Source organism: Theropithecus gelada, chromosome 11 (assembly GCF_003255815.1).
Source record: "Theropithecus gelada isolate Dixy chromosome 11, Tgel_1.0, whole genome shotgun sequence".
NCBI classification, from domain to species: Eukaryota; Metazoa; Chordata; class Mammalia; order Primates; family Cercopithecidae; genus Theropithecus; species Theropithecus gelada.
This window is the reverse complement of record NC_037679.1, coordinates 72,190,576-72,218,152: the sequence shown is the minus strand read 5'-3', so window position 1 is coordinate 72,218,152 and position 27,577 is coordinate 72,190,576. Positions and strand designations below refer to the sequence as shown.

General features: G+C 51.5%; 1 protein-coding gene across 5 annotated transcripts in view; it reads left to right on the top strand.

The window, feature by feature from the left end:
• RASAL1 (RAS protein activator like 1) overlaps positions 1-27,577 on the top strand; it is a 36,245-nt gene that overhangs the window by 4,422 nt on the left and 4,246 nt on the right. For 2 of the 5 annotated variants that reach the window (XM_025401717.1, XM_025401718.1), the window contains exons 3-19: positions 832-888; positions 3,557-3,670; positions 3,861-3,922; positions 9,427-9,556; positions 11,602-11,683; positions 11,785-11,916; positions 14,175-14,263; positions 15,283-15,400; positions 15,545-15,698; positions 16,065-16,129; positions 16,413-16,525; positions 19,053-19,245; positions 23,012-23,152; positions 24,011-24,155; positions 25,365-25,537; positions 26,944-27,081; positions 27,169-27,304. In XM_025401717.1, the coding sequence (XP_025257502.1) occupies positions 832-888; positions 3,557-3,670; positions 3,861-3,922; positions 9,427-9,556; positions 11,602-11,683; positions 11,785-11,916; positions 14,175-14,263; positions 15,283-15,400; positions 15,545-15,698; positions 16,065-16,129; positions 16,413-16,525; positions 19,053-19,245; positions 23,012-23,152; positions 24,011-24,155; positions 25,365-25,537; positions 26,944-27,081; positions 27,169-27,304 (2,042 nt within the window). The remainder of the gene's footprint in view (positions 1-831; positions 889-3,556; positions 3,671-3,860; positions 3,923-9,426; positions 9,557-11,601; positions 11,684-11,784; positions 11,917-14,174; positions 14,264-15,282; positions 15,401-15,544; positions 15,699-16,064; positions 16,130-16,412; positions 16,526-19,052; positions 19,246-23,011; positions 23,153-24,010; positions 24,156-25,364; positions 25,538-26,943; positions 27,082-27,168; positions 27,305-27,577) is intronic. The other 3 variants (XM_025401720.1, XM_025401721.1, XM_025401719.1) reach the window with 3 other exon arrangements.

The window sequence follows — 27,577 nt, the reverse complement described above, 5'->3', positions numbered from 1 at the left end:
GGTGCAAAGGCCCTGAGGCTGGCCCGGGGCCTGATGAAAGACAAAGGAGGCCTGTGTGATGGGATGGAGGAGGAAATGAGGGGCCTGTTACACAGCTTGGGATTTGCAGGTGACTGTTATTATGAAGGGGGGATGGAGCTGGCCTGAATTGGCAGATGACTCACAGCTACTTAAGGGGCTGCAGCACATCTTAAGAGATTTAGAGGGTTGATTTTGAGGCCTGGGTTCCCTGGTCTTTGCCTGTAGGGAGGGTCCGCTGAGTCTGTCCTTGTGGAGGGCTGAGGAATGGGGAGTCCCCTCCCCAGGGAAGCTCCCAGTGAAATGAAAAGCTGGGGACACAGCGTTAAAGCCCCTGCAGGGGAGAGCTGGGGGCCAGACCATGATCCAGCCCCGCATTTGAGTTCCTCCAGCCCCCTAGGAGGTGTGTGTGTGAGCATCACACCTGATTTATAGAGCAGAGAAACTGAGGCCGAGAGGGAAGGGGCCTTGCTGGGATGGCACAGCTAGAGGGTGGTGAAGCCAGGCATTCAAGACGCTCCCCCTGACATGCTCTGGGCCTCTGCATTGGGCTTTCGGGGCCAGGACTCTGAACCTGCTGGCCTCAGGCCTCCCGGTTCCATTTCTATGGGTGGAAGCCCAGAGCGCACAGATGTGGTGGAGACATCTCCTGCTGGTCTCCTGAGGTTCTACTTCTGAGCTGGACTTGCTGTGTGACCCTGGGCAAGTCCCCTTCTCTGTGCGTCCGTCTCCCCTGCCTGCGTCATGACGGGGACCCTCCACCCATGGCTGCCCTGTCAACCTGCTTCCTCCCTAAACCCCCTCCTTCTGCAGGTCTGGGAGCAGCGACCCCTACTGCCTAGTGAAAGTGGACGACGAGGTGGTGGCCAGGTGAGGGGTGGCGACACCAGGCCTGGGGGGAGAGGAGGAAGGGAGGGGTCTTTCTAGACCTGGGTATCTGGGACCAAGAATTCACATTTAAAGGGGTGCTTACCCTGAGGGGGACTCGCAGGCCTGAAGGGGGGTGATTTGTGCACAGCTGGGACTGCCAGCTCCTCTTCCCGACCAGCCCTGCCTTCACCCTCTGGACCTGATGCTGTCCCTGCTGGCTCCCTGGGGCTGACTCAGCGCTGCCAGCCTATGCCTCCTACAGTGGCCTCCCTGGGGGCGGGCAACTCACGCTTGACTGGACTGGCTGGTTCCGGGCCTGCCGGGTGCTGCGGGCACTGGGGATGTCTGTGTGCATGGGTGCGTGCATGTGTGTCTGTGTGTGCACCTGCCCAGCTGGGCCTGCTTGTGAGTTGCAAGGGTGGGGGATGTTTCGGGGCTAGTGTGAGCGCCTGTGACCATGTGCCTATGTCCTCATGGGTGTGCAGGGCACAGGCTCAAGTGTGTGTACCAGTGTAGTGTGTGTGTACATGCACGTGCACATGGCTGCCCTGCACACGCATGTGAACACCAGTGCCTGCCGATTTGGTCACACAGGCACTGGTGTGGACACATGTGAGGGTGTGAGGATGTTTGGGGTGTTGTGAGTCTTGCAGGGGGACATCAGGTTGGGCCTTGCTTGGCTCCCACCCCCGCAGGCCGAGGGACAGCTCTCAGGGGCCTGATGGGGGTGGGTGGGCTGGTGGGTGGCTGAGGCCTTGGTTCCTATGGAGACGGCAGGATTCAGGATGCTCCTATTCGGGTCCAGATGGGCTCAGAGCTGGGGGTGGGGAGCCTGCCTGGGGGAGGGGCCAGCTGCAGCTCCTCCCTCCACTGACTTCCCTCCACTGTCCTCCCTGTGCTCATGCTGGCGCCTTGATACAGTCCCTGACACCACCCCAACCCCACAGATTGATTTTCTGTGTGACCCCAGGCTGCTGTCTCTCCCTCTCTGGGCTGTAAGAAGCCTTTCAGCTCAGGAGCTGGGGAATGTTCAGAAGACATTTGACTGGGAAAAGGTCAGGTTGGGGGAAGAGGGTATTTGGGAGGAAGCACTGGGGGTCCATCTGAGGTTGGTGCCACTGGGCTGGAGGAAGAAGGCAGTGTGTGTGTGTGTGCGCGCGCGCGCATGCACATATGTGCACTCTTTCTTAGGGCACAGTGTGGTGAAAGGAGGGAGGAAGGGAGCAACAGGTGTGAGGACCAAACTTTGCATCCACAAATGTGGGTGTGTCTTTACTGGGCAAAGCGGAATCTTTGTTCTCTGCTGGGTAAAGGGAAGCACCCCTGCAGGGGCGCCACGGCAGAGATGCTGTGTGTGTGTACCTGCTTCTGGGCTTGTCTTGGTCCCCATTCCTCCTGTGCCTCCCTCCTGCTCACTGTGTACTTCAAAGCCCTGAGTGCTCCGTCCCTTGCTCACCTCCTGTCTCCTGGCCCCTCTCCCTCCCCCATTCCCACCAGACACCTTCCTATTCTTCAGCTCACCAAACTCATTGCTGCCACAGGGCCTTTGCCCATGCTGTTCCAGCCTTCTGGAATACTTGTCCTTGTCCTCGTTATCTCTCCCCACGCTGCCTGACTAGCTTCTACAGGAAGCCTTCCCTGATCCCCTCCGACCCTACCCCCAAGACCCAACCAGGGGCCCTTGAGCTAACTCCAATCCCAGGACTTCTCCCACCATGTCCTAATTGCTGGGAGACAGCGCCTGCCTGTGGAAGGGGGATCTGTGGGGTAAACCCTCACACCTCTTCCTCTGATCCCTGGAACTCAGCACAGGCTGGGCCCATAGTCCAAGTGAATGTGGAGTAAATGAATGAACAAATGAAGGAATGGAATTGTGTGTGTGTGTGTCAGTGACTGTGTTTGTATGACTCTGTGTGTGTGTGTGTCTATGTGTATCTGCTTTATATCATTGTATAAAGCTGTGTGTGTGAGTGTGTGTCTCTGGATCTCCGAGTGTGTCTCTGTGTTCCTGACATATGTCTATTTTCATGAATGTGTCTGTTTTCTGTGTGTCTCTCTGTATGTGCCTGGCGTCTGTATTTTCCAAACCCAAAGGCACATATTTTTAGGACTTTCTGAGGGTGCATATGTGTATCTGCTTATGTGTAAATGTGTCTCTGTCTCTGGCCTCCTTGATGTATCTGTGAGCGACTCTGTCTCAGTGTGAATCCGTGTGTGTATATCTGCACATATGTTTCTGCGGGTCGCTGTGCGTGTCTGTTGGTCTCTGTGTATCTGGGACCTTAGTTGTGTATTGGGGCCTTGTGTGTGTGTGTGTGTGTGTAGGACCATGTGTGTGTTCTGTGTATGTGCCTCTGTGTGTGTGTGTGTGTTGAGATCTCTGGTGTATGTCTGATACTCTGGGTATGTGAGTGTTGGGGTGTGTGTGTGTGTCTATGCCTGGATTCATACATGCTCCAGTGTCCCTGGGTGAGTACATATCTAGGATCTTGGAGTGGCTGTCCTTGGGTGTGTGTGCGTGTCTGGGCCTCTAGCCGGGTTCGTGTGGGGGTCTCTGAGTGTGTGTGTTTGTCTGGATTTCCGTGTGTGTGTGTGTGTGGGGGGGTCTCCAGGTGTCTGCCTCCTGTGTGGCCCAAGGACCCTCAGCCCCCTGCACCTCCTTTTGCAGGACAGCGACTGTCTGGAGGAGCCTGGGCCCCTTCTGGGGGGAGGAGTACACTGTGCACCTGCCTCTGGATTTCCACCAGCTGGCCTTCTACGTGCTGGACGAGGACACCGTCGGGTGTGTGGCTGGGGAAACTGGAATGTGTGGGTTGCAGACCCAAGCCTGGGCACCTGAGGGGAGAGGGGATGTGGATCCACACCCCTGAGGGTGTGCCCTCCCACCCAGACCTTGACACCTGCCCCCACTTCTCTCTGGGTGGGGCAAAGAGACCCCTGACTCGGACCCTCACGTGCCCGCCTTCCTGCAGGCACGACGACATCATCGGCAAGATCTCGCTGAGCAGGGAGGCGATTACAGCTGATCCCAGAGGTGGGCGAGGGGCACGGGCAGAGGGAGGAGGGGGCCATGCCCAGGGTGAGCATTTGCAGGGGCATAGCATGTGGCACAGGGAAGCACAGAGCCTTCAGTGGAAACTTATTTCTCTTGTTGCTTTTGTCTTTACTTTTTGTTTGTTTTTAATTGTTGTTGTTAGAGACAAGGTCTTGCTCTGTCACCCAGGCTGGAGTGTAGTGGTGCTATCATAGCTCACTGCAATCTTGAACCTCTGGGCTCAAGCGATCCGCCCATCTCAGCCTCCTGAGTAGCTGGGATTACAGGTGCACACCACCACACCCAGCTAATTTTTTCAGAAATATCTTGTAGACACGGAGTCTTGCTATGTTGCCCAAGTTGGTCTTGAACTCCTGGGCTCAAGCAATCCTCCCACCTTGGCCTCCCAAAGCGTTGGGAGTACAAGTGTGAGCCACTATGCCCAGCCTTGTCTTTAGTTTTTGAGCAGTTAATTTGTTTGCCTAGTTCAATATTCAGATTTTACAATAAGCACCCCAGCTACTCTGTTCCCTTCCTGACATTGTCAGCTTCTTGTGTGTCCTTCTAGAAATATTTTAAACATATATAAGCAAGTAATAGTCATAATAGCAGGCTGGGCATGGTGTGTCACACCTGTAATCCCAGCACCTTGGGAAGCAGAGGCAGAGGCAGAAGGATCGCTTGAGCCCAGGAGTCCGAGAGCAGCCTGGACAACATAGGGAGACCCCCTCGCTACTAAATATAATTTAAAAATAGTAATAGCAGCAAACATTTATATACTGTAACTATAAATATAAACATACAACATATATTTATATGTAATAAATACAAATGTATAAATATTATTCTGAACACTAAGTTCTTTACATGTATGGACTCAGTGAGGGAGGTTCATCATAACCCTGAGAGGTAGGTGCTCTAATTATTAACGCCCACTTTATAGGTGAATAAACTGAGGTACGGAGGGTTCAATGATTTGCTCAAGATTACATTATTAAGTCAGACAGCCAGGATTTGAACCAAAGTTGTCTAGTTCCAGAGTCTGTGCTTTTTTTTGTGAGACAGTGTCTCATTCTGTCACCCAAGCTGTTGTGAAGTGGTGCAATCTTGGCTCACTGCAGCCTCAACCTCCCGGGCTCAAGTGATTCTCCCACCTCAACCTCCCAAGTAGCTGGGACTACAGGTGTGCACCACTACGCCTGGCTAAGTTTTGTATTTTTTGTAGAGGCAGGGTTTCACCATGTGAAACCAGGCTGGTCTTGAACTCTTGGCCTCAAGTGATCCGCCTGCCTCGGCCTCCCAAAGTGCTGGGATAACAGGTGTGAGCCACTGCACCCAGCCGAGTCTGTGCTCTTAATACTGCGTTTTTCTGGCTGGGTGCGGTGGCTCACGCCTGTAATCCCAGCACTTAGGGAGGCCAAGGCAGGCGGATCACGAGGTCAGGAAATCGAGACCATCCTGGATAACAAGGTGAAACTCTGTCTCTACTAAAAATACAAAAAATTAGCTGGGTGTGGTGGCGGGTGCCTGTAATCCCAGCTACTAGGGAGGCTGAGGCAGGAGAATGGCGTGAACACAGGAGGCGAAGCTTGCAGTGAGCCAAGATCATGCCACTGCAGTCCAGCCTGGGTGACAGAGCAAGACTCCGTCTCACAAAAAAAAAAAAAAAAAAAAAAAAAAGCCACGTTTTTCTGGACTTACACAAATTGCAGCCTTTTACACTCTACTCTGTATCTTGCCTTTAAATTTTTAAAATTAATTAATTAATTAATTTTTGAGATGGAGTCTTGCTCTGTCACCCAGGCTGGAGTGCAATGGCATGATCTTGGCTCACTGCAACTTTTGCCTCCTGGGCTCAAGCAATTCTCCTGTCTGAGTCTCATGAGTAACTGGGATCATAGGGGTCTGCCACCACACCTGGCTAATTTTTGTATTTTTAGTAGAGATGGGGTTTCACCATGTTGGTCAGGCTGGTCTCAAACTCTTGACCTCGAGTGATCCACCCGCCTCAGCCTCCCAAAGTGCTGGGATTACAGGAATGAGCCACACCACCTGGCCTGTACTTTGCCTTTTTACTTCACTAAGTATCACTGAGATCTTTCTGTAACAGTGCTGTCAGAGTTTCCGCATTCTTCGTTTGGGATGGCATCGTGGTGCTCCATTGTGTGGCTTTACCATTATTTATTTGGCTAGTTCCCTATTGATGGCATCTAGGGAGTTCATAGTCTTTCCTTGGTTCAAGCAATGCTACAATAACTAGCCTGTATAAAAAAAATTTCACACATATGTAAGTTATATCCATCAGTCAGATAAATTCCTAGAGTTGAATTAAAGAGTACACACATTTGCGTACTTGGTAGTTGTTGTTACATCACCCTCCATGGAAGAGTTAACTATTCACTCACCCCACACTCTCGCAAACAGTTATCAAACTTTTTGTGATCAATTAGTTGTAAATACTACCGCACGCAGACCAGCCAGTTATCAAACTTTTTGATCGTGTATCTGATAGGTGAAATATTGCCTCAGCATAGGTTCATTTTGCACTTCTCTCTCTCTCTCTCTTTTTTTTTTTTTTTTGAGACGGAGTCTTGCTCTGTCACCCAAGCTGGAGTACAGTGGCATGATCTCGGATCACTGCAACCTCTGCCTTCCAGGTTCAAGCAATTCTCCTGCCTCAGCTTCCAGAGTGCACCACTACGCCTGGCTAACCTTTTTTGTATTTTCGTAGAGATAGAGTTTTGCCGTATTGGCCAGGCTGGTCTCAAACTCCTGACGTCAGGTGATCAGCTTGCCTCGGCTTCCGAAAGTTCTGGGATTACAGGTGTGAGCCACCATGCCAGGCCAAACTTCTTTACAGAATGGGAAATCCCTCAGTATTTTTTCCATCTGAAATCATGAAGCTGGGTGGGATGGCTCACGTGTGTAATCCCAGCACTTTGGGAGGCCGAGGCTGGTGGATCGCTTGAGGTCAGGAGTTCGAGACCAACCTGGCCAACATGGTGAAAACCCTGTCTACTGAAAATACAAAAATTAGATGGGCATGGTGGCAGGTGCCTGTAATCCTTGCTACTCGAGAGGCTGAGACACAAGAATCGCTTGAACCTGGGAGGCGGAGTTTGCAGTGAGCTGAGATCAGGCCATTGCACTTCAGCCTGGGTGACAGAGTGAGACTCCATCTCAAATGAAAACAAAAACAAAAACAAAAACAAAAACCATTAGCTAAAACCTAACAGGGAATGGTAAACAAAAAGCAAGGAAACCATGAAGGATTTCCTTGAAAGCAAAGGTCAATATCAATTCTACAGTCAATAAAGAGACTAAAACTTGGACTAGGGGCAAGGTGGATGTTACTCAACATAAGAATTCTCCCTTAGGCTGAGACCCTCAAGGGGTCCCAGAATAACCAACTCCTGCTCCTCTCTAGGGATAAGCATGTTCCTTAGGTTTCCCAGAGTAAGTTCAAACAAACACGACTTCACAAAGATAGCAAACACACAAGGAAATGAGACACCATGGGCAATAGTCAGCAGAAACAATAATCATCTGATTTAGACCCACAAAGACTTTAGATTCTGTAATCATAATATGCAGGATTTTTAAAAAGAATCAGATTTAAAGAAATAAAAGATGTAATCACAAGAAAGGTTGGCAACAACAGCAATAAATTACAAGTAATTACGCAGGCAGATTTTTAAAAAGAACCAAATAAAACTTTTAGAGGTAAGTGTAATTGTTGAAATAAAAAATGGAGTGGTTGAGTGAAACAGCAGATTATTCATAGTTAAAGGGAGATTTAGTGAACTGGAAGAAAGGTCTAGAGAAATTATTCAGAATTTGTTTCAGAGGAAAAGGAGAAAAAAATAAAATAGTTCAGAGACATGGAAAATAACTGTGGAGGTTTAACATTTATTTAATTGGAGTTTGAGAAGGATAGAATTTTAAAAATCAGAGACAGGCAAAAATTTTAACAAAAATTGGGAAGAGGAAATAATTTTAAAAAATCAATCATCTAGAATTTTGCAGAACTAAAGGAAGGATATGATTCCATAAATAGAAGAAGCACAATCTCTACTAAGCAGGATTTTAAAAAATCTGTATCTAGACACATTGTGATGAAACTGCAGTGCATCAAAGACAGTCCTTAGAATTACAATAGATAAGGCCGGGCGCGATGGCTCAAGCCTGTAATCCCAGCACTTTGGGAGGCCGAGACGGGCGGATCACAAGGTCAGGAGATCGAGACCATCCTGGCTAACCCGGTGAAACCCCGTCTCTACTAAAAAATACAAAAAACTAGCTGGGCGAGGTGGTGGGTGCCTGTAGTCCCAGCTACTCGGGAGGCTGAGGCAGGAGAATGGCGTAAACCCGGGAGGCGGAGCTTGCAGTGAGCTGAGATCCGGCCACTGGACTCCAGCCTGGGCGACAGAGCCAGACTCTGTCTCAAAAAAAAAAAAAAAAAAAAAAGAATTACAATAGATAGAAAAAGCTGGGCACGGTGGCTCCTGCCTGTAATCCCAGAACTTTGGGAGGCCAAGGCAGGCAGACAGCTTGAGTTTAAGAGTTTGAGACCAGCCTGAGCAACATGGCAAAACCTCACCTCTACAAAACACACAAAAAATTAGCTAGCTCTGGTGGTATACATCTGTAGTCCAAGTTACTGGGGAGGCTGAGGCAGGAGGATCACTTAAGCCTGGGAGGCTGAGGCTGTAGTGAGCTGAGATTGTACCACGGCACTCCAGCCTGGTGATGGAAAGCTAGAAGTCAGTGAAACAATGTCTTCAAAGTGTTGAGAGATATACAGAGAGGGAGAAATGCCCAAGATTTTTTTGAGGGGAGAGTATGCTGGGATTACATGATGGAGTTCTTTCTATACCAGGGTGAAGTGTGTGATGGCACATGGCTACGAGCATTGGCCCTAGAACTAACTATACTGCCTGCATTCAAATTCTAGCTCTGCCATTTACTAGCTGTGAGACCATGGACAAAACTCTTCCTCCTTGTGCCTCATTTTCCTCATCTGAAAATGGGGATAATTACAGCACCTATATCAGAAGCCAGGGTCTTAACACATTTTTAATTTTAATTGAGGCAGGGCATAGTGGCTCATGCCTGTAACTCCAGCACTTTGGGAGGCCAAGGTGGGTGGATCGCTTGATCTTAGGAGTTTGAGACCAGCCTGGGCAACATAGTGAAACCCCATCTTTAAAAAAACAACACAAAAATTATCCAGGCATGGTGGTGCACGCCTGAAGTCCCAGTTGGTCGGGAGGGTGAGGCAGGAGAATCGCTTCAGCCCAGGAGGCAGAGGTTGCAGTGAGCCAAGATCGTGCCACTGCACTCCAGCCTGGGCAACAGAACCAGACCCAGTCTCAAATAATAATAATAATAATAATAATAATAATAATAATAATGATGAAAATAATGTTAATTGAATTTTTAAGTTAACACAATGCCCAGTACATGGTAGGCACTTCATAAACATTAGTGCCTGTGCCTTCCAGGGATTGACAGCTGGATTAACTTGAGCCGAGTGGACCCAGATGCAGAAGTGCAGGGTGAGATCTGCCTGTCAGTGCAGATGCTGGAGGATGGGCGGGGCCGCTGCCTTCGATGCCATGTGCTTCAGGCCAGGTATGCTCAAGGTGGAGGTGGTGTGGAGGGTGGTCTGAGAATGAGCAGGAGTCCCTTGGGTCTCCCCTGCTGCCTGGCGTTTGGGGCCTTCTCACTCCTGGCACACTTCTGGGCTGACAGTCAGGTTCCCTGTGTGGACAAACAGTCCAAGCTCACTGGGTTTTAAGTTCCTGGGGGCAAAATCCTGTTGAGTCCCCAGGGACTAGCAGCAACAGACCAGACACTCAGGATGACAGGTGACAGGTGAGTGTGGAGGTGTAGTTATTAAATTGTAACTGACAAATACCCAATTCATACTGGCTTAAGCAAAAGAGCTACGTTATTGGCTTATATGACTGACATGTAGCTTCAGGCATGGCTGGGTCCAGGTGTTCAAACGATGCCGTTAGGAATCTGTCTTTTAGCTCTGCTGGTCTCTGAGTTAGCTTCATTCTTAGGCAACCTCTCCTCAGGTGAGAGGTGGCCCTAGCAGCTCCAGTCTGGCACCCTGCCAGCTGAGCCACTCCAACAGAAAAAAACTTCTATTTCCTACCATTTCCAACCAGTGTCCTGGGATGAAGTTTTACTGGCTCAGGCTGGGGCGCATGCTGTCTCTGAACCAATTACATTGAATAATGGGTCAGGCCTGAGTGACAAGCCCATTACTGGAGCGGAGGGAGGGATTGGCCCCCACTAAGTCATGTGAGAGGGGGTAGTGAGAAGGAGATAGGTCCTGTCCCAAAGAAAAGTCAGACGCAAGATGGACGCAAGACCAGGAAAACCCACAGGTGGCCCTCTAGGTGCACCAGCTCATGGGACACCCATCTTCCCTCTTGCCTATTTGTCATGGCCATCTCCTTCTCCCTTCCTCAGCTCTCTGTCATTTTGCTCCCTCAAATATCCCCACTCCTCTCTCATCCTGTTTTTCTGCCTTTTTTTTTTTCACCTTCCCAGCTCTCACTTTTAGGCAAATCCCTGCCCAGATCGGAGAGGACCTCCAATTTCTAGCTTGCTGTGTGACCATAAAGCCGTTCCTTGCCCTCTCTGAGCCTCTCCCACCACCTCCAGATTTTTGCTTCTGGCTTTGGCCCCAGCTGGGGCTCCCTAGAGTCTCATTGAGGGAGAACCAGGGAGGCAGGTGACAGGCTGAGGGACTCAGCAGTGGGCAGAGGCTCACTTTTGCCCATGGCCCCTTCCCCAGCCACAAGGCTGTGCAGGATCCTTGCAGGCATGAGAGGGACTGATTGCTGTCGCTTAGCAACCGGGCCAGCTCCTAGGAAACCGAAGAAGGCTTTGGATGCTGAGCAGGGGTGGGAAGGGATCAGGAGGAAGAAGGAAGCAGCCCCTGGTGTGGGGGTGGGGTGGTGGTGTGTTCCTGGGTTTGGGGAACATCAAGAAGGAGGGATGGAGAAGCTGCCTGGAGTAAGACTTTTGGGTTGTCATGGCAACCAACGGCAAGGAGTCCCTGCCTTCTCTTGGGTCCTAGACAAGATGTGGGCATGGGTGTTTGTTGAATGAATACATGAACCGATCATCTACCACCTGCCAGGTGCTATGCTAGGCCCTTTACACACAGCATCCCATCTAACTCTTGGCTCTGTGAGGTGGGTCTGTTATTACTCCCATTTTCCAGGTGAGGAAATGAAGACTTAGAGAGGGGAAGTGACTTTCCCTAGTGTCCCCTAGCCAATGAGCACAGAGCCAGGCTTTGAACCTTTGCATCAACTTTCCCATCTGGGGCCTCCAGAGAATCTGAGGCTCTTTCTTCCCCTTCCCCGTTGCACTTCTACTTGCTGGGCTTTGTGATGTAGGATATGACCTTTTGGTGCCCCAGTTTCCTCATCTGAAAAATAGGGATATACAAGTGCCTCCTCATAGGGCAGTGACAGGAAGATACAGGGTCTGGATGGGCATGGTTAGGGGTGTCCCCAGCTGGACCGACCCCTACAATGGAACAGTTAATTTCCTTGGAAACCAGCGACATTGGAATGATATACTCTTAACAGCCTTTCCAAGGCCCAACTCGGGTGCCGTGTTCCCTCACTCCTTTCCCCATCTGTTCCCAGGGACCTGGCTCCCAGAGACATCTCTGGCACATCTGACCCATTTGCACGTGTGTTTTGGGGCAGCCAGAGCTTGGAGACCTCAGTGAGTGATGGGGAATGACACCAGGAAGGAGTGGGACATTTGGTGGTGGGGCAGGGTCCCCATCAGCTCTCCCACTCACAGACCACTTCCCTCGCCCACAGACCATCAAGAAGACTCGCTTCCCACACTGGGATGAAGTGCTGGAGCTGCGGGAGATGCCAGGTGCCCCGTCCCCACTGCGGGTGGAGCTCTGGGACTGGGACATGGTGGGCAAGAATGACTTCTTGGGCATGGTGAGCCTCACTCCCTGCAACACCCTCCATGGCTCCCCAGTGCCTCCAAGGGGGAAGGAAGATGAGATGGGCTGAGCCTCCTGGCTCTCAGAAGGGTGGATGTGCAGCTGCCTCATCAGGTTCCCCTGGTTAGGCAGGAGTGATGCAGTTACATTGCTCTGTTTTATAGGTGAGGAAACCGAGGCTGTCAAAGGTACAGCAACCTACCCAAGATCACAGGGTGGGCCCAGATTCTCATTCTGGGATGAGAGCATGACAGATGACTGTGTGCTGGCCCTGTGCAGAGTGTCCCTCCCGCAGAGCCTCATTACTTAACCTTCATGGCCACCCTATGAGGCTGGGACTGTTGCTATCCCCATTTTACAGATGGGGACATTGAGGCTCAGAGAGGCTAAGTGGCCTTTTCAAGGTCATATGGCTAAGAAAGGGCAGAGCAAAGATTTGAGTTCGGATCTTTTTGACTCCAGACCTACGCCCTTAACTCCTACTCCTAGAAGTCCTGGGCTCAGTTTCTTTCTCTTGGTTTCCCAGTCTTTGGAAACAGCCTGACAGCTCCTCAAATAGTTAAAGATAGAGTTACTCTGTGACCTAGCAATTCTACTCTTAGGTACGTACCCCAAAGAAATGAAAACTTATGTTCACTAACACTACTGTTCATAGCAGCATTAGTCATAACAGCCCAAAATGGAAAAAACTCAAGTGTCCATTACAGATGAACAAAATGTGGTCTATAGATATAATGGAATATTATTCAGTCATAAAAAGGAATGAAGTACAGTAAGTCCTCATTTGATGTCATCCATAGCTTTTTTTTTTTTTTTTTTTTTTTTTTTTGAGACAGAGTCTCACTCTATTGCCCAGGCTGGAGTGCAGTGGCGTGGTCTCGGCTCACTGCAACCTCCGCCTCCTGGGTTCATGCTGTTCTCCTGCCTCAGCCTCCCAAGTAGCTGGAACTATAGGTGCCCGCCACCATGCCTGGCTAATTTTTTGTATTTTTAGTAGAGATGAGGTTTCACTGTATTAGCCAGGATGGTCTTGATCTCTTGACCTCGTGATCCGCCCATCTCGGCCTCCCAAAGTGCTGAGATTACAGGCGTGAGCCACCATGCCTGGTCCATAGGTTCTTGGAAACTACAGCCTTAAGCAAAATGACATACTGTATACTGTAGGAACTTAACTCTTATTTATTTATTTATTTATTTAGGAGGAATCTCCTTCTATTGCCCAGGCTGGAATGCAGTGGCATGAACTCAGCTCACTGCAACCTCCACCTCCTGGGTCCAAGCAACTATTTTGCCTCAGCCTCCCAAGTAGCTGGGATTACAGGTGCACACCACCACATCTGAGTAATTTTTGTATTTTTAATGGAGACGAGGTTTTCCCATTTTGGTCAGGCTGATCTTGAACTCCTGACCTTAAGTGATCTGCCTACCTCATCCTCCCAAAGTGCTGGGATTACAGGCATGAGCCACCCACCCAGCCTTAATTCTTGTTTATAGTAATTAGCTCATGGTACATTTGATTTCCTTATATGTTATGAATCAGGACTTACCGTACTGGCACATGGATGAACCATTACACTAAGTGGAAAAAGCCAGCCCCCACAAAACACATATGATTCCATTTATATGAAATATCTAGAATAGGCAAATCTACAGACACAGAAAGTAGATTAGTGGTTGCCAGGGGCTGGGGGGCACGAAGTGACTAGTAATGAGTACGGGCTCTTTAGGGCTCATAGACGATGTTCTGGAATCAGCAGCACAACTAATTGTGGTAACTCTGTGAATATACTAAAAATCATTGAATTGTACACTTTTAAAAGGTGAATTGTTTGGGATGTGAATTACATCTCTATAAAGTTATTTAAAAAGAGAGAGAGGGTGGGGTTTGAGTGCCTCCAGGGCTGTCCTTACGCCTTTTGATAGATGAAATTTATGTGCTTAAACAGAGCTGAAAATACACTCAGTCCAGACATGCTATCTCTAGCAGTAGTGTGACCTTGGGCAAATCACTCCATGTCTCTGAGCCTCAGTTTCCTTAACTGTAAATTAAGTGTCCCTGGGAGGCCCTCGGAAGCCCTCAGTGTCCTGGCAGGAGCTAATAATTTGGGACTTGTAGGAGAGAAGGAGGGGGCCCCTGGCAGGCCATTCTGCCCCTCTGTGGGTGGGCAGTCTGTTCTTCCAGGGCTAGGTGAGACCTGAGCCCGGCAGGGCAGGCCATGACCTGGCTGAGGGTCTGTGTGTCTCTCCCAAAAGGTGGAGTTCTCTCCGAAGACCCTCCAGCAGAAGCCACCCAATGGCTGGTTCCGCCTCCTGCCCTTTCCCAGAGCCGAGGAGGATTCTGGGTAAATGTGGGTGCAGAGGGAGGCGGCCAGGCTGGAGCCATGTCGGGCAGCATCCATAGCTTGTGGGCAGAGCCCATGCCAGCCCATGCATTATCGCTGTGCCACTTCATTCATGCATTCATCCATTTAACAACCATCTATGGAATATCTCTCAAGGTGTTTACGTAAGTCCACAGGAGTTCACTTTACACCCATTCACCTGTCCATGTGCAAACACGTTGGCTCGCACTTGATATATATTCAGAACTTTGGGTCCTTCCACACCTGTCCATACTGTTCATTCTTGAACACACTTATTTATACCATCTCCACTTGCCTGTCCTGTCTATACCCATCAATATCAGTTCACACCTGTTTATACTGGCCTCCCCTATTCACACCTGTCCACGCTTGTTCACACTGTTGATACTCATCTTCACTTGTCCACACATCCTTTACATATTTGTGCACACCGGCCACATCTATCCACTCTGGCCACACCTGTTTATGTTGTTTGTATACATTCCTATTTATGCCTGTTCACACCTGCCTACCCCTGTTCACACCTGTCCACACTTGTCTATACCTGCCTACACCTGTCTTGTTTTGCAAACTCCCGCCCTCCTCCCATATGTTCCCACTGGCCTCTCTTGGCTCTCCACACCTGCCCATGCGCTCTCCCATAAGAGCATCTTTTATTTTATTTTCTTTCTTTCTTTTTTATTTTTTTAGACAGAGTATCGCTCTGTCATGCAGGCTGGTGGAGTGCAGCAGCACGATCTCAACCTCTGCCTGCCAGGTTCAAGTGATTCTCCTGCCTCAGCCTCCTGAGTAGCTAGGACTACAGGCATGTGTCACTACACCTGGCTAATTTTTGTATTTTTAGTAGAGATGGGGTTTCGCCATGTTGGAGAGGCTGGTCACAAACTCCTGACCTCAAGTGATCTGCCCACCTCAGCCTCCCAAAATGTTAGGATTACAGGCGTGAGCCATCACATTCGGCCAGACCTTTCATTTTCTTATGATCTGATCCTGGACAGGAGAAACCTGGGTGCCCTGCGGGTGAAGGTACGCCTGATCGAGGACCGCGTCCTGCCCTCCCAGTGCTACCAGCCTCTCGTGGAGCTGCTCATGGAGTCTGTGCTGGGGCCAGCAGAGGTGGGTGCGTAGCAATGCAGTGCTACCAGGGGAGTGCCAGGGGTCTGGATCCTGGCCTCCCCCTGCCTCACGGAGCCCTATCTAGGCTCATCTGCTTTGGGGTCCCAGGGGCCGAGGTCACCTTTGTCTCCCGCCCCCATCCAGGAGGACACTGCTAGCCCCCTGGCCTTGCTGGAAGAGCTGACCTTGGGGGACTGCCGCCAGGACCTTGCCACCAAGCTGGTGAAACTCTTTCTTGGCCGGGGACTGGCTGGACCCTTTCTGGACTATCTTACCCGGCGTGAGGTGGCTCGGACCAGTGAGTTGCCTGCACAATCCCTGACATCACCGCCCTCAATGGTGGGCTTGCAGGAGGGTTCCTGGGGAGAAAAGGGGAGGCATCGGGCAGAGGGAAAGGGCTCCTTTTTCTGTGGGTCCCTGTGCTGTGCACCCCAGACAGTTGGGAGCCCAGTTGCGGCTCAGGCCCTGGTTTTGCTACTTGTGAGCTGTGTAACCTCAGGCAGTTCACTTAACCACTCTGGGCCTCTGTACTGTGAATGGGATTGATGTTTTGGGTCTTCCTGATTCTTGGGGCTGGAAGAATCATGACCCCCACCTTGGGTGAGTGGGGTGAGCTAGGTCTAGCTCCCTAAATCCCAGCAAACACTTCCTCCTGTCCTCCCAGTGGACCCCAACACCCTCTTCCGTTCTAACTCCCTGGCATCCAAGTCGATGGAACAGTTTATGAAGGTGAGTAGGTGAAGGCCTGGGGGACCGGGCACAGCTTCCTCGGGAACCTCCTTCCCAGTGCCTACCTGGCTCCCTCACTTGGCTGGCTTCAGAGGCTGAGCAGCTGAGCTGCAGTGCTGGTGGCTGGTGCCCGGCCTCGCCCTGAGTTGCACCCGGGTGTGTCCCCCACCCCAGCCCTGGCCTCTCTCTGAACCTCTTCCTGCATGGCCCCCCTGCACCCAGCTCATGGGCATGCCCTGGCCTCGCCCTCAGCCCCACCTCGTGTGGTGCCCCCTGCCCCCAGCTCGTGGGCATGCCCTATCTGCACGAGGTCCTGAAGCCCATGATTAGTCGCGTCTTTGAGGAGAAGAAGTACATGGAGCTGGATCCCTGCAAGATGGACCTGGGCCGCACCCGGTGAGCAAAGCCCGAGGACTCTGACCCTCCGACGGCCCCCTCTGGCTACCTGGAGCCTTGTCTGGGGGCTAGGTTCATGCTGACTGCCACTCACCCTGGGGCTACGACTGCTCAGGAGCTCGGTGGCTGAGCTCAAAGGCTTACACACACGTCCTTAGGTCTTCAGGCTGTGTACTATAGGGGTTATGGCCAGGACTCTGATGCTAAGCTCCCTAGGTTCAAATGTTAGCTCTGCCACTATTGATGGACAAAGTTGCCAAAACTTCTGTTCCTTAGTGGTTAAGTTGTTTTCTTGTTTTTTTGTTTTGTTTTGTTTTGTTTTTCAAGACAGGGTTTTACTCTGTCACCCAGGCTGGGGTGCAGTGGTATGACCACGGCTCACTGCAATGTCAACTTCCCGGGCTCAGGTAATTCTTCCACCTCAGCCTCCGGAGTAGCTGGGACTATAGGCACACAGCACCACTCCCAGCTAAGTTTTTGCATTTTTAGCAGAGACAGGGTTTTGCCACATTGCCCAGGCTGGTCTCAAACTCCTGGGCTCAAGCAATCCTCCTACCTTGGTCTCCCAAAGTGCTGGGATTACAGGCGTGAACCACTGCGCCTGGCATAATCAGATTTTTTTAAGATTAAAAAACTCAAAATATTGATCCTATGTTCTTCTACTTAATGCACACACTACTTCTAAAATGTCCGTTACTCAGCTGGTGAGAATATTGTCACCTGAGAGGTGGAGCTCATGACCTCTACTCCGTTAACTGAGTCATGCATGTGCTCCACAAGCATTAGTGATCTTTATTACTGTGGTGCTGGGGGTCCCCGACATTTTGATATTTACTGCTGTGCTGCTGGCGGTCCCCTGCATTAGTGATCTTTATTAGTGTGGTGCTGGCGGTCCCTGAGTGGGCCTGCCTGCAAGGGAGATCGTGGAGTGCTCAGTGAGATTGGGAGGAAGCAGAGCAGTGGCTAGGGGGTCATTCCACCCCTCCGTGAGTTCCTCCTCCTTTCTCTCCAGAACCTTCTCCTGTCTAGCCCACAAGCCTGGGGCTGTGGAAAATGGTTGCTGGGATATCCATTGGGGACCGTGGCAGAGACAGGAAAGGATCTTTCCTTGTGCTGTCCACACCTTCTGACTACCTTAGAGGCAGGCATCACGACCCCTCTTACTGATGATGCAACTGAGCCTCAGAGAGGGAAGGTCACTTGCCTAAGGTCACACAGCCAGGAAGTTACAAAGCAGGGATTTGATCTCAGGCCCTGAGCAGAAGGGCACAGTCCACCTGTGAGACTCCAAGTCGAGGGCATTTCCTAGCACACTTGATAACGATGGAGGAAACTCAGTGGGCACCCATGGGGACGGGGGTATCTGGGGGCCTGGGCAGGGCAGGGTGGCAGGCAGGCTGTGGACTTGGCAGTCCTGAGTTCTATTCTCAGCTGTACCATCTCCCCAGTAACCTCTCTGAGCTTCAGTTTTCTTGTCTGTTAAATGGCAACAAGTAAGGCTACTTACCCCATCAAGTTGCTGTTAGGATTAAAAGAGACCGTGCCAGAGACGAGTCCAGGGCTCAGCACATTAGGTCCAGGGAGCTGAGAACCCCCAGCTCTCAGTCTGGGTGTGGGCAAGACGGACCCTCAATCTGTAGAGAAAGAAAGGAACACAATAATTGCAGATGGAAAAATGCTGTTCTATCATCCACAAAACAAAACAGTGATTGAGTGCCAGGCTCTGGGCTGAACACTGAGGATACAGCGGGGAACAAACAGTCCCAAGTCCCTATTCTGGGGGGAGACAGATAATGAGTAACTGGAAGAAGAAGGTTTGTTTGTTTGTTTGTTTGTTTGTTTATTTATTTATTGAGATGGAGTCTTGCTCTGTCACCCAGGCTGGAGTGCTGTGGCATGATCTCGAATCACTGCAACCTCTACTTCCAAGGTTGAAGCGATTCTCCCACCTCAGCCTCCCGGGTAGCTGAGATTATAGGCGTGCACCACCACACTGGGCTAATTTTTGTATTTTTTGGTGGAGATGGAGTTTCACCATGTTGGCCAGGCTGGTCTTGAACTCCTGGTCTCAAGTGACCTGCCTCCTTGGCCTCCCAGAGTGCTGGGATTACAGGCATGAGCCACTGTGCCTGGTGGGAAAAAGGTTATTGAATGGGACCAGGGAATGGAAACAACGAGGGAGGGGAGAGGCCTGCAATATTCCAGAGAGTGAGGACAGGGGCAGCCTCACAGGGGAGGGGACGTCTAAGCAAAGACTTGCAGGCGGTGAGGAAGGGAGTCTTGCGGAGATTTAACATTTAACGGGAGAGTGTTCTGGGGGAGGGAGATGAGCCAGTGCAAAGGCTGCAAGATGGGAATGAGCTCATCGTGTTTAAGCAACAGCAAGAAGCCCGGTGGGAAGGGGCAGGAAGGAGGCTGCGGAGGTGGGGGGAAGATGGGTCCCCTCTGAGCTCAGCGGGGCCGGTGGAGGGTTTGGGGCAGGCAGATGCTGTGTCCCGAGTCTGAGCTGCTCCGCCGGCCCCTCCAGGAGGATCTCCTTCAAAGGTGCGCCCTCGGAGGAGCAGATGCGGGAGACCAGCCTGGGGCTGCTGACGGGCTACCTGGGGCCCATCGTGGACGCCATCGTGGGCTCCGTGGGGCGCTGCCCGCCCGCCATGCGCCTTGCCTTCAAGCAGCTGCACCGGCGCGTGAAGGAACGCTTCCCCGAGCCAGAGCACCAGGTGCGCCGGGGTGGGAGGCCCAGCCTGGAGACGGGCTGGAGCTTGTCCAGGGTCACTCGGAGGAGTCAGGACAGAGCTGGGACCAGAACCCAGGCTGCCTGGGGACAGCGTTCCTGGCAGGGTCCGGCTCCCAAGAATGATAATAATAATAAAAATTGCCCAGGTGCGGTGGCTCACGCCTGTAATCCCAGCACTTTGGGAGGCTGAGGAGGGTGGATCACTTGAAGTCAGGAATTTGGGACCAGCCTGGCCAACATGGTGAAACCCTGTCTCTACTAAAAATATAAAAATTAGCCGGGCGTGGTGGCTCACAGCTGTAATCCTAGCTACTCCGGAGGCTGAGTCAGGAGAATCGCTTGAAGCCAGGAGACAGAGGTTGCAGTGAGCGGAGATTGCACCATTATACTCCACACTGGATGATAGAGATTCTGTCTCAAAATAAATAAATAAATAAAACAAATAATAATAAATATAATAATGGCAGCTAACACTCTATAGCCTGGTAGCCTGACCATGGGCCAGATCTTGTTTTGGGTGATTTATGTATTTATTACCCTATTTAATCATCACATGCAGCCTGTGAGGTGGATACCAGGATTATTCCCATTTCACAGAGGAGGAAACTGAGGCCCAGAGAGCTTAAGTCACACAGGTAGAAAGGGGTGATATTGGGACTGGCACTCACCCAGGCAGGTTGGCTCCTGAGTCTGTGCTCGTAATCAGCAAATAATAGAGTCTGGCACCAAGTAAGTGCTTCTTAAAATTCCAGATGTAAGACAGACAGACAGAGAGAGGAAGTAAGAGAGAAGAATGCAGATCTGGCATACAGTAAGTGCTCAGAAACACCCAGAATAAAGTCTAAAAATAAATCCCCGCAGGTGTAGTGCTATACCAACATGGATAGAAAAGTTGAAAACTCAGATGCTGTGAGTTTCAGGCAGGTGAGGCACAAGAACAAAGTAGGTAGCGCGTGGAGTGGTAGGGAGTTGTACAGACTGTGACCAACTGGAGCCCCCAGAGCTTGTCTAAAGGGGGCAGCTCCAGGGGATCACTGCTGTATAGAAATGGAAGCCCAATACTGCCAGATATTTAGAGATTCTGGATTTTATGTGAGGTCTGTAATTTATGTATGTATGTATGTATGTATTTCTTACTAACTTTTGAGACGGGGTCTTGCTCTGTTACCCAGGCTGGAGTGCAGTGGCAGGATCATAGCTCACTGCAGCCTGTATCTCCCAGGCTTGAGTGATCTTCCCACCTCAGCCTCCTGAGTTGCTGGGACTAGAGGGGCGCACAACCACACCCAGCTAATTATTTATTTTTGTAGAGACAGGATCTCACTGTGTTTCCCAGGAGGATCTCAAACTCCTGGCCTCAACCAATCCCCCTGCCTCAGCCTCCCAAAGTGCTGGGACTACAGGCATGTACCACTGTGCCCGGCCTGACCCCTTATTTTTAAAATGTCAGCATGAATTTACCTGAAAACCAAACACACAAAAGAATTTTGGGTCACGCATTATAAAACATTTGTGATTGGACTGGCCAGTTTGCGACCACCTGGTTGAATGCTCAGCACACCTCCCGAGGTGGCTGTCATTGTCCTCACTTGCAGATAACATCGGCTGAGATGAACTCTTATGCAGTGCTGATGTATCAGACCCAGGGTTCACTGCAGAAAGATCTGAGACCTGTTACATGTTGGCAGTGCCGTAACCCACTTCCTAGAGCCTCATTTGAGAGCTTTTGATTTATGCCACATCTCTCTCCACTTACTGTTTACAGATGGGGAAACTGAGGAACAGAGAGGTAAAACACCTTGGCCAAGGGTTTTCTAGACTCCCAGCTGGGGTCTCTCCCCTCGCCCCGGTTGAGGAGTAAGCTCTGGGCCTTGACACTGAGATGTAGCTTGGCTTGCGCCTCACCTTGCTGGGCTCTCACCTGGGCTGCCAGCAGAGGTGTTAAGTGGGGCACAGCTGTGGCAGGGAACAGGGAAGAAAGGGAGGAGGCCAGCTCCCCAGACAGCCTAGACCTTGTGTGGTGAGTCAATATCAGTGACACCCAAGTGTCCTCTAGTTCTCAGCCCCCAAGGTGGGCCTGGAGTAGGGACTTTCTCAGACCCGGGGAACCCAGGGAAGCCCCTTTCTCTGCTGCACTGACACCGGTTCTTCGCCCTCAAAAAGGAGGAAACAAATGAGCTGATGGGAAGACTAAAATGACCCTGGACTACAGATGGCGGTGGGGTGGTGGTGGCCTTGGGGGACAGTTCAGGGCTCCAGACGGAGGAGAATGTGCTCCCTCTGGGCAGTTCCAGGTAGCCAGCTCCTGCAGGGCTCACTGTCAAGGCCAAGATGCCCCAGGAAGGTGGCACATGCCCGGGGAGGGCATTGTTTCATGTGTGACTACAACCTCTAAATAAACACAGGCGCAGACTCTCAGGCTAAATATAGCCGGGCAAGTGTGAGAGGTGGGTGGGGAGCCGGTCTAGGGGGAGCAAGATGCACCCAGGATGGAGGGGCACCCTTCCCTGAGTCACCTCTGCTGGTGCCTTACCTTTAGATGGGCCAGGCCCCGGATTCACATGGAGGGGAACCATACTCTACAGTTTGTAGAGGGTAGAGGTTGGAGGTGGGGAGGTGCACACAGGATGGACTCGGGAGCCCATCAGACTGGGTTCACTACGGAGCCTCAGTTTCCTCATCTGAAAAAATGGGATAATAGCACTTATCTACCCACACGGGGTTGAGGACTAAATGTGATAATTCAGGCTTGGTTTCTAATACTTGGTGAGGGCTCCTTGGTAGCTGGTGTTGAATGGCAAGAGAGTGTGGTGAAAAACAGAGAGTTCAAATCCTTGGCTGGACAAGGTGGCTCACGCCTGTAATCCTAAGACTTTGGGAGGCTGAGGTGGGTGGATCACTTGAGGTTAGGAGATCAAGACCAGCCTGGCCAACATGGTAAAACCCCATCTCTACCAAACAAACAAACAAACAAAGCCACAAAAAACAAAAACTGGCCAGGCGTGGTGGCATATGCCTTTAATTCCAGCTACTCAGGAGGCTGAGGCACAAGAATCACTTGAACCTGGGAGGCGGAGGTTGCAGTGAGCAGAGATGGTGCCACTGCACTCCATCCTGAGCAACAGAGCAAGACTCTGCCTCAAAAAAAAAAAAAAAAAAATTCAAATCCTGCCTGAGTCCAACTCCTGCCTCTGCCACTTATAGCCGTGTAGACTTAGGTGAGGGACCTTCCCTCTCTGGGCCTCAGTTGCCTCTGCTGTAACATGGAGATATAATCCTTCCTGGGGTGAGTATTAAATAAGCAAATGTATAGAGAGGTAGCTGTCCTGCTGCTGTTATTACCATAAATCACAGATCTGGGTTTGAATCCCGACTTTGTCACTCATTAGCTGTGTGACCCTGGGCAAATCACTTGATGTCTCTGAGCTTCTGCTTCCTCATCTGTAAAATGGGAATCATGATGGTGCCTCCCTCTTAGGGCTGTGCTTTTGGCATAGTGCTTGGCACAAAGCCAACTCTGAGGACATCTGGCCAAATCTGCTTTTGTAGGATTGGTTTTGTTACTTCATTTTTCAGGTGGGAAAACTGAGGCCCAGAGAGGAAAAACTTCCTCGGTCGGCCATTGTGGCTTCCTGGTCAATTCCCCATCCCACTTCTCTTTGCACCACGAATTTCTAGTCCTTGTTGCCTCAGTTTACCCAGCTGGGAAGTGGGTTTGGGGGGCTCCTCTTACCTGCTGCCCCTCCCAGCAGGATGTGAAGTACCTGGCCATCAGCGGATTTCTCTTCTTGCGATTCTTCGCGCCCGCCATCCTTACCCCGAAGCTGTTTGACTTGCGGGACCAACACGCGGACCCCCAGACCAGCCGCTCACTGCTGTTGCTTGCCAAGGTGCCAGCCATGGGGTTCTCCCATCCTGGGTGCTCTTAGCCAGGGAAAAAAAGCATGGTAGGAGCAGAGCTGGGAGGCCAGACCCACAGAAGACCCAAAGAACACCCAAAGAAACCCAAGTCTGAAACACCACCATTAGCATTCCATCCCAAGGGTGAAGGCAGTCATTATGCACTCCAATTTCCCCTTTGGAAATGAAAACCCAACCCTTACAGAAGGAAAGTGGAAAGCAGGCTAGCAGTCATTCACACCTTAGTATGAATTAGATCATCCTTTGCAAAGGGCAACAACTTGAGATTCTGCATGACAGTATGCAAGGTAGGATTGAGCAGTCCTGGCTGGGGGAGGGTCTGGGCTTTGGAGGGAACAGAATAAGGTCACTGGGGGGTGCAGATTCCAAAAAGAGGAAGGGGAAACAGATATCACCCAAGGAAGGTGTTGAGTCTTCTTATTGATTTATTTTTTTCTTTGAGACGAGTCTCACTGTGTCACCCAGGCTGGAGTATAGTGGCACGATCTTGGCTCACTGCAACCTCTGCCTCCTGGGTTCAAGTGATCCTCCCACCTCAGCTTCTGGAGTAGCTGAATTTACAAGTGTGTGCCACCGCGACTGGCTAATTTTTGCATTTTTAGTAGAGACAGGGTATCATCATGTTGGCCAGGCTGGTCTCGAACTCCAGCCCTCAAGTGGTCGGCTTACTTCAACCTCCCAAAGTGCTGGGATTATAGGCGTGAGCCACTGTGCCCGACAATAAGAGTCTTCTTTTATTGAGCACTGATTTGGGAGCCAGCAGTCCACAGAGGGCCCTCCCGTCTGCTGTGACCTTGGCCCCGGCATCCCTCGTTTCTTTGCTCTAGGCTGTGCAGAGCATCGGAAACCTGGGCCAGCAGCTGGGCCAGGGCAAGGAACTGTGGATGGCCCCCCTGCACCCCTTCCTGCTACAGAGCATCTCACGTGTGAGAGACTTCCTGGACCGGCTGGTGGATGTGGATGGGGATGAAGGTGAGTTCCAGTGGTCCTGCCACATCTGGCTTCTCAACCCAACTGGGACACCACTCAGGGACTTCCCCTTTTCCCCACCAGCTCCTCAGCACTGAGAATGTGAATCTGTGGGTCAGTCAAGTCAACTAACATTTCCTGACACTGTGCTAGGCCCCAGAGACAAACAGAGCTCACGTGCTGTCCTCCAGGCCATCCTAGCCAACGTGGGGATGTGGCTGTGGGCGGGATTGTGGCATGGTGTGCATGCAATTGACAAACATCTATTAAGCGCTTACTAAATAATAGGCACAGTTCTAGGCGCTGGGGATGCAGCAGTGAACAAGACACAGAAAATCTGATCTCACAGAGGTTTTATTTTGTTGGGGAACACAGGCCATTAGCAAGATAAATAAGCAAGTTATGTGGTATGTTAGAGAGCTGTAAGTGCTAAGGCGGAAAAATAGAGGAGGAAAGAACAGAGACCTGAAAGGGAACAGGTAGAGAGCCGTGAGAATCCCAGGGACGAGTGCCAGGCAGGGCACAGCATGTGCAAGGGCCCTGAGGTGGGACAGAGAGTGCCACTGAGGACACCCGTGAAGAAGAGTGAAGCGGGGGCAGTGGGGAGGCAAAGAGGCAAGGCCAGAGAGGTGGGGGGGCCAGATCATGTGGGGCCTCATAGGCCTTGGGAAGAATTTTAGCTTTGACTTGGAGTGAAACAGAATCACAGGATGATTTGTAGCAGAAAAGTTGTGGTTGAGTCCATACCATAATGTGGGGCTCAGATCATGACCTAGTTGGATCCCAGTCCCGTTGGAGCAACCTGTCAGAACGTAGAGCCCGGTTGTGGCATGGTGGGGTCCCTGTGGTGCTGGGGTGGGGTGGCAGGGCTGTGTCCTGGCTCCCTGAGCGTGGTTAGATGCAGGACATTGCCTGGGTGGGACCCCATAGGGTGTGGCTACCCCTGCTGGCTGCCTGCACACTGTCTGCAGATTTCTCTGGTTGGAGAGAGGTCTTTAAGGGCTACTTTGCCTGCCCCCTCCTCCCGGCCTCCATGATTGCATTCCCTATTGAAGGAGTGGAGTCTGAAGTCATCGTGCTCATCCTCCCACCTCTAGGGGAGCAGAGAACCATGCCCATCCACTGAGGTCCTCCCTGGGCATGCTAGTGGAGTAAGGTAAGCCTGGATAGGGAGGGCTCGCTGTCCACCACCTCTCTTCTCCCATTTCCCAGAAGCTGGTGTCCCAGCCCGGGCCCTGTTCCCACCCTCGGCCATTGTTCGAGAAGGCTATCTGCTGAAGCGCAAGGAGGAGCCCGCCGGCCTGGCCACGCGCTTTGCCTTCAAGAAGCGCTACGTCTGGCTCAGCGGGGAGACCCTCTCCTTCTCCAAGAGTCCTGAGTGGCAGGTGGGGCTCCCGTCCACAATGGAGGGCTTGCCAGGGGTGGCCTTTTTCAGGATGCTGCCTCTTTGTACACAAGGGGAAACTGAGGCCCACAGTGGGGCAAGGCCCCAAGGTGCCATAACAACTTAACAATGACAAACTCTCAGGACAGGCTCTGCTCACAAGTTTAGGCCAATGTGGGCACAGGACATGGACAGGCACCATCACACATCCTTCAGAATGTGCACATGCGGTGGCAGGGATATGCCTCCCAGATGTGGAGGCACACAGGACAGGGACGATGCTGAACCGCTCTCCAATGCTCCCACCCGGATCTAGGGCACGTGCTAGACAGACTCATAACATTGAATGTGTTCACTAGGAACGTGTGTAGATGTTCAGGCACATTCATCCAAGCATTCATTCACTCGTTCACTCATTCAGCAAACATTGAGCCTATTATGTGTCAGTGTCCTAAGCACTAGAGATACAGGAATGAACAAGACAGGTGAAAATCTTGCCCTTGTGGGGCTGGCGTTTGTGACTAGAATGCCCCGAGACACGTGCTGGAGTCTCCCGAATGGGGAGCTATGTGCACACCAGTAGATGAAGACCGCTAATGCTGGGAAGGGAGTCCACACTTACTGTTTCTATTTTATCAGGAGAAAGGAGATTCCAGGGGTCAATTCTCTGGGTTCCAATTTTGGGTCCAACCGATGAGTGACCTTGGAAGGGTCATCTATCTTCTTGCACCTCAGTTTTCTCATCTGCAGGTTGGAGAGAATAACAGAACCAACCTCAGAAGTTTGTTGTGATAATTAAATAAGTTGATCAATGTAAAGTCCCAAGCACCATAGAAGTGGTAGCTATTATTAACAAGGAAACGGATCCCCAGAGAAGTTGTCACTTAGACAGGTGGCTGGGCATGATGGCTCACGCCTGTAATCACAGCACTTTGGGAGGCCGAGGTGGGCGGATCACTTGAGGCCAGGGGTTAGAGACCAGCCTGGCCAACATGGTGAAACCCCATCTCTACTAAAAATACAAAAAACTTAGCCTGGCGTGGTGGTGCACACCTGTAATCCCAGCCACTTGGGAGGCTGAGGCAGGAGAATAGCTTGAATCTGGGAGGCAGAGGTAGCAGTGAGCCCAGATGGTGCCACTGCATTCCAGCCTGGGCGGCAGAGCGAGACTCTGTTTAAAAACAAAACAAAACAAAACAAAACAAAAAAACAAAACAAAAAGGATAGAGCAGGACTCACCCAACAGCTCACATGGATGGATGGACAAGCACACAGAGCACAGACTTACAGGGTTGAATGTCCCGCCTCTGGGAACCCACTCCACCTGCCGCACACAACCAGACGGAAGCTGTCCCCACCCCGGCCCTAGCCCCCAGCCCATCCTGTAGCAACAATCCTCTTCCCCAGACCCGCCACTCCATCCCCGTGTCGCACATCCGCGCCGTGGAGCGCGTAGACGAGGGCGCCTTCCAACTGCCCCACGTGATGCAGGTGGTGACGCAGGACGGCGCGGGGGCGCTGCACACCACCTACCTCCAGTGCAAGGTGAGACCCCGTCGCCATGGGGAGCGGGTGGGGGTGGGGCGTCCCTCGGTTCCCACCCGCCCCCTGATCGCCTCCCACCCGCTGCAGAATGTGAACGAGCTCAACCAGTGGCTCTCGGCCTTGCGCAAGGCCAGCGCCCCCAACCCGGACAAGCTGGCCGCCTGCCACCCCGGTGCCTTCCGCAGCGCGCGCTGGACCTGCTGCCTCCAGGCTGAGCGCTCAGGTGAGGGGGCAGCGCGGACTGCAGGCTCTGCCGGCCCTACCCGTCAATCAGTGGGTGTCCCACTTCCGCCTGGGCTGGCTGTGCAACCTTGGGCAAGTTACTCAACCTCTCTATGCCTCAGTCTCCTCAACTGTGAAATAAGGTTGATAACAGTGCCTTTCTCATGGACTTGTGATAATTAAATGACTTGATTTACACAAAGAGCATAGGACGCTGCTTGGCGCATGCAAGGTGTTATTTCTACTCACTAGGTGCCAGCATCCAGTGGCGCCC